Consider the following 9,675-nt stretch of genomic DNA (forward strand, 5'->3'; position numbering starts at 1 on the left):
CTTAACTACGTAGCAAGAAACCAACGGGAAGAGCCATTCAAGCGTGACAAGGACAACTTATTTCTAAGTCGAGTTGTAGCAGTTGAAGACTTTAGCTCAATCCTACCAGTATCCTGTATCTGTTCTACATAAGAAATGCCGACGAGAATACCATAAACAGGGCAGCATCATGTACGTAGTATTCTCTAATGGAACATCTGCGACCTTTTGTTACAGATACATGGAGTGAAGCACCAGCTTCCTTGCAGACAACAAATACCTGCTGTCAGGGTAGTAGATTAATCCTTTCATGCTTCCAGAACAATCGTCGTCTTCCAGGGGATGTCCATTTGGAGGGAGAACATCCACGGATCATCTTTTGATCATTGTTTGTCTACCATAAAGTCAGCATGCTTCTCATAATGGTGTCTTAGAAGGGGTACCTGGATGACATGAAATGCATGCTTGAGCTCTGAAGAATAATAAACTTATCGAATGATGTGCCTTTCCTAAAGGCGGCTAAGGATGATTACCTGGTTGCCGAGGGTATTTCTTTGGAGTAGTGCGTTCCTTGAGGTACACAACCGCCGTTCGTTGACCATGAGGTCCCATCGATTCAACTGCCAACCAAGAGAGGCTTAAGAGATTGGGAGTTTTATCCTTCTATGCTTATCCCGTTCTCAGGAATTAGTAAAGGGATCAGCTTAGAATTGTGTTAATGTTTGATTAACATGGATATAACACGTAGTCATCAATTAGCAAAAGTTGCATCTACTTTACTTTATTATCATGGACACGCCGACATCATACATGGCCATGGATCAGTAATGGGAACAGGTCAAACATTGCATCTACTCATCAGTAAGCGTGGATATCGCAGATCAAATCAACAATGGTGTCTGTTGATAAGCATAGATACACTCACGGTCTATTGCAGGAGCGCGCAACAACTCAAAAACATGCAAATTACTAAGTTTGCAAATGATATGTTTCAGAAAATTTTAGTTAGGACATAACAGGATGTCAGCAAGTAGAAAAATAAGGATCTGGCTACTAGCTCTTCTGAAGAGGGTTACTAACTGAATACCATAAGAGCGTTACTAACATGTGCCAGTAAGTTTTTTTTTTAGGTAAACATGTGCCAGTAAGTAAAAGCAACAAAAAAGAAACCATGACATGGCATTAAACTGAGAATTATTTGCTACCGTTACTCTTTTTCTTGGTCCTATTTTCAGAAGGTACTGACTGAATACCACTACCACGTAAACTGGGAATAATATTTAGAAAACTGCGAATAACCTTTCTAACTCTTCAAAGCTAATCCCATAAAATAAATTCTTCAGAGCTAAAGAAGATAGCTTACCATTGCACAAATCTAGCATGGAGGCACCCAATTTACCGACTGCGGCTTTTGCACTTCTTATTTCTTCCTGCCCAAACAACATAAGAAATTGAAGAAATGTTAGTTGCAGAAAGTATGTTGGTGAATTTAGCAGAATGCACAATACTCCAATAGCCAAGACTTACATGAGGATCGTGCCCTTTAGCAGCTATAAATAAACCACCAACACGAACCAACGGGAGGCAGTACTCAGCTGCAAAGGAGAAAACTAGGATTAATTGATATATATTGTCTAGTAAACCCCCAAAAACATGTTACATGATTAAATACCTAAAATTTTAAGTTCTGCGACAGCTCTTGCAGCTGCTACATCAAATGACTCTCTGAAATCATGACTTTGGCCAGCATTCTGTCCTATAAGTGAACATAAGTAAAATAGTCAAAATATAACAGTGATGACATTCACTAGGTTGGGAAATCATAGGTAATTTTATGACGATGCTTCAAATGTGTTCAGGAACGAATCTCTTGCACCTTGAAGATCATAAAAATGTCTTCAATTGAGAAATTTCCATGTTGTGATTTATTTGGTAAATTGGCAACTAGGCATACACTAAGCATACAATTCCTGTCAGATTTATCTCTTCCCCAATGGGCCCAACGGGTGGACCCTTGACCCACGCCCTGATCCGGGGCGTCCAGCCCAAGCAAGGCTGGTGGGCCCCTGTCGCGCAATGCCATATAGAGGAGGTGGGGACCACGCCACAAGGTGCAAGGTTCGCCGCCGCCACTGTTCTCCACTCCTAACCCTAGTCCGACCGAGAGGGAGGCGCTGAAGCGATGGGAAGCGCCACCACCCACTTCACCGTCGACCTCTACGCCGAGCTCCCCTCCGTTCACCACCGGCACCGGGAGCTCCTCGAGACAAGGAGAAGGTAAACTACCGCGAATCATCTAACCTACTCGATCCAGAGGATCTAACAATGGTTTCAGAGCCTATCTTGGGTTAGATTTTTTCGGGTAGAAAGAAAACATAGCAAAGAAATCACAGAAGAATCTCCCCTCACAAAGAACCCTAGACAGGGCAAAGAAAAGCACTGGAGCAGAGCCTTGGGCTCGCCGGCAAAGAGCGCGGCCGCAACGGCCGCGCCGTTCCTCTCGATTCCGACTCGCATCGGCATGCCGAGGTTTCGGGAAGAAGAACTCTACCCCGACCGGGGCAAAGGGCACCGCCGCCAAACCGTTCGACGGCGACGCGCTCACCGCAAGGCGAACGTGCAGCCAGCGAAGGGGATGGCAACGGCGCCACCGTCGTCGCCTCCAAGCGAAGCAGAGGAGGAGCGGGCGCGTAGGGGAGCAGAGGGCTCGTCCGTGCCTCTCTCTCGCCCTCTCTGTCATAGGAGGAGGAAAGGAGGAGGGAAGGGGCAAAAGGAAACGCAGGCTCGCGCGGCGCGGCTCGACGGCGTCGCCGGTGGCCGGCGTGGCCCCAACCCGCCGCATCAGGAAAGCCGTTGCGCCTCTCTGCTCTCTCTCCCTCACTCTCTGTTGCAGGAGAAGGGAGAAATTGAGGGAGGTAAGAAAGAGAAGAGGCCAGCGCGGCGCGGTGGCGCTCGACGGCGACCGGGCACGACGCGGTGGCCCGGCGACCTAGACAGGGGCCGCCGCCGCGGAGCGAGAAAGAGAGCGAGGGCGCGCGAGGGGAAAGGGCGAATGTGGCTAGGGTTTCTGTCAGGGGGGTTGCTCTCTCCCAGTTTTGATCTAGCGAAAAGATCGCAGGACCGTCCGATGCAAACGAACGGCCTAAATGCAAACCCTAATCCCCGCACTGTGCCAGTGGGCCGAAAGAGAGAAGGGCCAGGCTGCAGCTGGCGCGCTGGGCCGAGGCCAGCCGTCAGACGACCAGGCCGCAGCTGGCGCGCGCGCTGGGCCTTTTAGGCCGGGAAGCGCTGCTGCACAGTTTTCTTTTTCTATTCAAATTATTCAAAGAAATTTTTTGTTTAGAAAACAAAAAAGTAAAAGAAATACTTCTGAAAAGTAAAAAGTTCATGAATTTTTTATTCATGTTTTTCCGCTGCAAAGTAAAAGTTTTATCCTCCAATTAAATTGGAACCAACAGGAAAATTTAATTGGAAGAACTGTTCTTAGCAATGTTTTCCCCTGTGGGTGAAACATATTCAGATAGCTTCCACTATGACAAAAGAAAGATATTTGTTTTAAAATTAAAATATGGCATTGTTATTTTCTGACCAACGTTGATGATAACAGTGCTATAATTCTATGAGTCTTATGTTCAAAGCTTAAATCTCTCATAAATTTTGTATCAAAGTGATCAATTTTCAGAGAACAGATAAAGATCAAGAAATGCTCTTGAGCTAGAGAAATGTATATTTCTTGTTCCCGCTGCAATAAAGTTGATGATGATTATTATTTCTTAGCAAAGTTGTTTAATAGAAATACTATCATCACATTGTTTATGAGTTATATGCATTATTTCCATTTCCGCCCAACGGTGATATGGAATTAATGTAGAAGGATGATGTTTTATTCTAATTCTGCCACAACAGTGATTTAGTATAAAAGAAAGTTTTAGAAGTTTAATGTGCATATTTTTTAACCAGACCACATGGGGTTATTTTTATGCTCATTATTGTTGATTATTGGCTAATTTTTCTCAGACTAAAAGTTTTCCATGCTTTCATTCGTGAAAGCGAATGGCTGGGTACTTGTGACCCGAAAGATGACCAAGAAAGGTCATAACGTGAGGGAGTGTGTTCTCTCTAAAGAACGGCTTCAAAAGAAAAGAGAGAGATCATTGAGAGTCTTGGTTGACGAATGTCTTTCATGTACTCTATGAAGAAGATTTTTTAGTCAACATGATTTGAGATGAAACAAGCAACATGCGTGTTTCATTTGACCAACGTTGGATCAAGCATGTGTGCCAAAGAGCATTCAGATTTATTCCTAAATTTGTTGATTTAATATGCAATCAAAAGAGCCAATTATGGCATTTATGTCCCTTACAGGGAATTACCCGCATGGGGGGAAAAGTCTGGGAAAATACCTGCATAACGGGGTAAAGTTGACATAATATTATGTCAAAAATCCCGTATGGTGGGAGAAATTCTGGCAAAGGACTTATCATGTATGACAGGAGAAAGATATGATGACTCATGTGCTTTTAATGTGTCCCACTCTGGGAGAGAAGTATGGAGTAGCTATTATACTTTCCTTGTATCGACCGTAAACCTTATGTGTAACGGTCATTAAGCACTCAATAAATCCAAAGAGAATAAAAGTTACAGATGAACCTAAAGATATGAATGATATGCAAGTGTGACTTGCAAAAGTACTAATGATAAAGAACTCTGTTGAGTTTCTGAAATGGAATGAGGAAAAAGTATTCCCATACCAGTTAACAGATAACTTCATTTCGTATGAAGTAATCAGATAAATGAAGTAGATAATCAAAGTTTCCTCAATTCACAAGAGTTATGAATGGTTTTTCGAAATTGTGGCAGAAAAGTTCTTGCCACATTTCGAGGGGGAGAAAGAAATATGAGATAAATTAAGAATGCTGAAACTCCCCTATACTTTAGATAATGTGATGCACAATATGCATCTAAAGTGATCCATTAATGAAGAATGTGATCGTCTGGGGGAGTACGACGGTCATAATAATACCCCTAAAGAAAAGAAATAGTTGTATTCCTGGATCTTTTACAGTTCCAAAAGCAGACTAAGGAACACTAAGACGGCGCTTAAAGTGCCATAAAGAAGAAAGTTTTAACAGAATAAACCCAAATAATAAAGTTTAAAGATACGCCCATTTTAGTGAAGGAGTAATCTGGGGGAGCATGGTATGAAAATACCTAAGACTCGAATAGATTGTATCTGGGGGAGCATGTTGTATGACCTATACAACACCTGTTGTTAGCTCTATAAAGGATGAATGAGTAAACATGGATCTTGTGAAACAGGTCCCTGTAAAACCTATTGCCTCTTGGAAATGAAAGACTATAGAATTAATTTGCCTCTTGGCAATGACAGAGCAACAACAACCCCATATGAAAGAAGTGTCAGTACTTGAGACACAGATGGTCTCAAGGAATGAGAAAATCAGATACTTCTGATTACTATAAAGTCTATGTTGATCCCACCTCATTTAAAGCGCTCAATCGAGTTTCGAGAAGTGTGTGTTTTTTGTCTAAATGATAAGAGACTATGTGAGATGAAATAAAATTGGTGCTCCCGACGATGTTTGGGACTCATAAGTAATTCCCAACGGAGCCAAAACAGTAGGCTGTAAAGGGTCTACAAGGCCAATGTGACTCCAAAGGAAATATGTAAAGGTGTAAAGCGCGACTTAAATCGAAAGATTTTGTGCAAAGAGAATGAATAGCTTACAATGAGTGTTAGTGGCACATCATGATCTGAGTTACATCAGATGAAAGTAAAGAACACAAGGGATACTGCTTCAAGAAGATTTTATGGACTAGAGCAAGTCTCTAGACAGTGGCATTTAAAGTTCAAAGAATAAGATGTTATTTTGGGTTAAAGAAAATGAGAGGACAATTGTATTCATGCAAAGTTATAGAATAAGAAATTTATTCTAAAAGTTGCCTAAAAGATGTTCCGGCACTCAGAGGTGACAACTACACTGAGTGGAGGAAGAAAGTAGACCTGACATTTGTCTGTGCTGAGGTGGACTGGGTTGTGGATGAACCACAGCCGGTCAGACCTACAGAGCCAGTCAGAGAGGCCACCGATGATGATGCTGCATGGGAGAAAAAGAAGGATCATGCTCCAGTGGAGATGTTATATTCCATCGAAAACCAAAAGTGGGTCAATGCAAACAAAAAGAGCATGGCATTTATAAAGAATACAATTGAGAACGTCATCGTGGGCTCAATTGCAGAGTGCACTTCCGTAGGGGAGTTGCTTACAAAGATAAAGAGCCAGTTCACTGGTTCTTCAAAGACATATGCCACCCAGTTGATAAAGCAACTGGTGACAGAGAACTACACCGGCGGTGGTCATGGAATAAGAGAGCACATTCTCAGGATGAGCAACATGGCAGCAAAGCTCAAGCCCATGGATGCGGATCTGGAGATCAAATCAGCGCTCCTGGTCCACCTGGTCATGGCTTCACTGCCAAAAGAGTTTGAAACCTTTGTTGTAAACTACAATATGTCACCTAAACATGGGACATTGAAAAGAAAATAGCAATGTGCGTCCAAGAAGAGAACAGACTCAAAGCCTCACACGGTGGTTCACTCAACTATGTGAAGGATAACAAGAAAAAGAATTACAATCAAAATAGCAAAGGTTCTCCTTCTAAGCCACATGGAAAAGCTCAACATCAGCATCAACAAAAGTCTTTTCCAGTGGACAAAGACACATGTCTCCATTGTAAGAAGACTGGGCACTATAAGAAAGATTGCCCTGATTGGCTAAAGTCCATAATGGCAAAGAGAGGTAACAACATTGCTTCCTTTGTAAATGAATCCTTGTATACACAGTTTTCGAAATCTACTTGGTGGATTGACTCAGGAGCAACTCTTCATGTTGCAAATTCATTACAGGGATTCCATTCGACGCGGACTACGCAAAGAAGCGAAAGACGCATTGAAGTGGCAAACGGAGTTGAAGCAGAAGTTGCAGCTGTCGGCGACATCTCCCTGGAGTTAAAAGTAACGAATTTGCAACATGAACAGTTGCTCCTGAGTCAATCCACCAAGTAGATTTCAAAAACTGTGTATACAAGGATTCGTTTACAAAGGAAACAATGTTGTTAACTGTCTTTGCCATTATGGACTTTAGAAAATCAGGGCAATCTTTCTTATAGTGCCCAGTCTTCTTACAATGGAGACATGTGTCTTTGTCCACTGGGAAAGACTTTTGCTGATGCTGATGTTGAGCTTTTCCATGTGGCTTAGAAGGAGAACCTTTGCTATTTTGATTGTAATTACAATTCTTTTTCTTGTTATCCTTCACATAGTTGAGTGAACCATCATGTGAGGCTTTGAGTCTGTCCTCTTCTTGGACACACATTGCTATTGTCTTTTCAATGTCCCATGTTCCAGGTGACATATTGCAGTTTACAACAAAGGTTTCAAACTCTTTTGGCAGTGAAGCCATGACCAGGTGGACCAGGAGCGCTGATTTGATCTCCAGATCCGCATCCATGGCCTTGAGCTTTGCTGCCATGTTGCTCATCCTGAGGATGTGCTCTCTTATTCCATGACCACCGCCGGTGTAGTTCTCTGTCACCAGTTGCTTTACCAACTGGGTGGCATATGTCTTTGAAGAACCAGTGAACTGGCTCTTTATCTTTGTAAGCAACTCCCCTACGGAAGTGCACTCTGCAATTGAGCCCACGATGACGTTCTCAATTGTATTCTTTATAAATGCCATGCACTTTTTGTTTGCATTGACCCACTTTTAGTTTTCGATGGAATATAACATCTCCACTGGAACATGATCCTTTTTCTTTTTCTCCTACGCAACATCATCATCAGTGGCCTCTCTGACTGGCTCTGTAGGTCTGACCGGCTGTGGTTCATCCACAACCCAGTCCACCTCAGCACAGACAAATGCCAGGTCTACTTTCTTCCTCCACTCAGTGTAGTTGTCACCTCTGAGTGTCGGAACATCTTTTAAACTACCGCGAATCATCTAACCTACTCGATCCAGAGGATCTAACAATTCCAACTCTACTAAAATAAGAAAACCAGATTGTCGCAAATCCAATCAAATACACGAAAAATTCAATCAATCAGAATGCATTGCATTATCTTAGCTGCTCAAAGACAGCTTACCTCAGCTCGGTCACACACCACATCCACATTTGACAACTCCATCACCTCAACTGCGTGCTCCAAGAACGTGCACCGCTTCCGCATCGACTCCAACAGCGTAAACTTCCAGCCTGAAACAGACAATATTAATTCAAATTGCAACAGGAAAGGTAAAAAAAAATCACATAGTGTTTTCAGTGATATCATGAAACACTAATCGTTGAACAGAGATGATTGATTACTTGGCCGCGCAACAGCAAGGATAAGACCAGGAAGCCCGGCGCCGGAGCCAACATCGACGAGGCGGATGCCAGAAATGTCGCCGCCGCGGGAGGTGTATGCGCGCTCGAGTGGAGGAAGCACGGCGAGCGAGTCAACCACGTGGCGCGTCATGACCTCGGACTCGTCGGTGACGGCGGTCAGGTTCATCCTCTGAACAGCGAAGAGAACATGTAAGCAACTGGGGTTTAGGGTTGTAGCCGGTGGCTGAGGTTTAGAGAGCGACCTGGTTCCAGTCGAGGAGGGCGTCCACGTAGAGGGAAACCTGGCGCTGCTGCTGCGTCGAGAGAGATGTAGCGGAGGACGAGGCGGCGGCGGTCGCTGTGGTGCGAAGGTGGAGGAGGGGGCGCCGGGCCTGGCGGCGCTGGCCGAGGAAGACGCGCGGGAGGAGGAGGCGGCGGCTCCCGGCGCTGCAGCAGCACAGCGACATCCCTTGCGGCGGCGGCGGCGGCGGCGGCGGAGCTTCGCGCGCGCCCGAGGCGGGGATGGGGATGGGGTTGGACCGTTGCCGTTTGGGGCTCTGATGTGTAAATGACGTGTCTCGACAATCGTAAACGTCTGCCAATTTTTTCGTGTTCCAGTGCAGAAAACGTAAAGTCTGACCTGTCTTTTCGGGAGTTATAATTCTGCTGCGGGGCTGGTTTGAGACCAGTGGACTGAAAACAAAGGGTCAGGCAGAGTCATTTTCAGCCACCCGATTGCAAAACCAACCGCAACCTCTCTTCTTCTACCTCCGCCCCGCATCACCCCCACACCCCTAAGATAGATAATGGGGTCGTCTGCCACCCTAAGATAGATACCGAAGTCGCCTACCACCCTAAGATAGACCCAGAGGGCTTCTCAGGCAAGTGGGGGACTGCTTCATCCTTCCCTCCGACGGCTGCTTCAACCATCCGAAATTGACTGTGCCAAAATCCGGTTTTGTGGCGATTGATGTGCAGCTAAACTGTTCCGTTGATCTCCAAGAGAAACGACTCTGAAGGTGACACATCCTCACATGCAAGTTTTTGAACCAGATCTTGATGGCGTCTGATTCGACATCAACGTTGGCCTGTGAGGGTAGGCATTGTCGGATTTGTGGATTCTCTTTTGATCGGTTTACCTATCAAGGAAATCAGATCGTGGGTTATTACCGCGATGACTTTGACCTCTTCATTCGTTTCGTTCTGAAGTAAGGTCCGGTTTTTACTTTGGATTGATGGTGAATGGTTGCAAGTCTGTGTTGCGTGGGTTGCCGCCCCAACCGTTGTTTCTTCATCGACTACTAGATCTCGTTAG

At 44.6% G+C, this 9,675-nt stretch overlaps 1 protein-coding gene and 1 pseudogene across 1 annotated transcript; one reads left to right on the top strand and one right to left on the bottom strand.

Moving 5' to 3' along the window:
- Positions 1 to 36: 36 nt before the first annotated feature.
- LOC109746227 (uncharacterized) lies at positions 37 to 8,984 on the bottom strand. Its single transcript, XM_020305352.2, has 8 exons — positions 8,624 to 8,984; positions 8,361 to 8,550; positions 8,140 to 8,249; positions 1,652 to 1,730; positions 1,507 to 1,574; positions 1,343 to 1,409; positions 513 to 599; positions 37 to 422 (listed from the first exon to the last, which is right to left on the bottom strand). The coding sequence occupies exons 1-8, from the start codon at positions 8,825 to 8,827 to the stop codon at positions 397 to 399; spliced, it is 831 nt and encodes a 276-aa protein (XP_020160941.1). The 5' UTR covers positions 8,828 to 8,984; the 3' UTR covers positions 37 to 396.
- LOC141028077 (uncharacterized) lies at positions 2,162 to 6,950 on the top strand (annotated as a pseudogene).
- Positions 8,985 to 9,675: the final 691 nt, after the last annotated feature.

The sequence above is a fragment of the Aegilops tauschii genome, chromosome 7, assembly GCF_002575655.3.
Source record: "Aegilops tauschii subsp. strangulata cultivar AL8/78 chromosome 7, Aet v6.0, whole genome shotgun sequence".
In the NCBI taxonomy this organism is placed as follows: domain Eukaryota; kingdom Viridiplantae; phylum Streptophyta; class Magnoliopsida; order Poales; family Poaceae; genus Aegilops; species Aegilops tauschii.

Excerpts from the sequence above, each read along its gene's own strand:
- LOC109746227 (XM_020305352.2), bottom strand. The coding sequence starts at position 8,827 with ATGTCGCTGTGCTGCTGCAGCGCCGGGAGCCGCCGCCTCCTCCTCCCG. Across the intron at positions 600-1,342 it reads CATGCTAGATTTGTGCAATG|TTGAATCGATGGGACCTCAT; the intron begins GTAAGCTATCTT and ends CTTGGTTGGCAG. Across the intron at positions 423-512 it reads GAAATACCCTCGGCAACCAG|GTACCCCTTCTAAGACACCA; the intron begins GTAATCATCCTT and ends CATGTCATCCAG.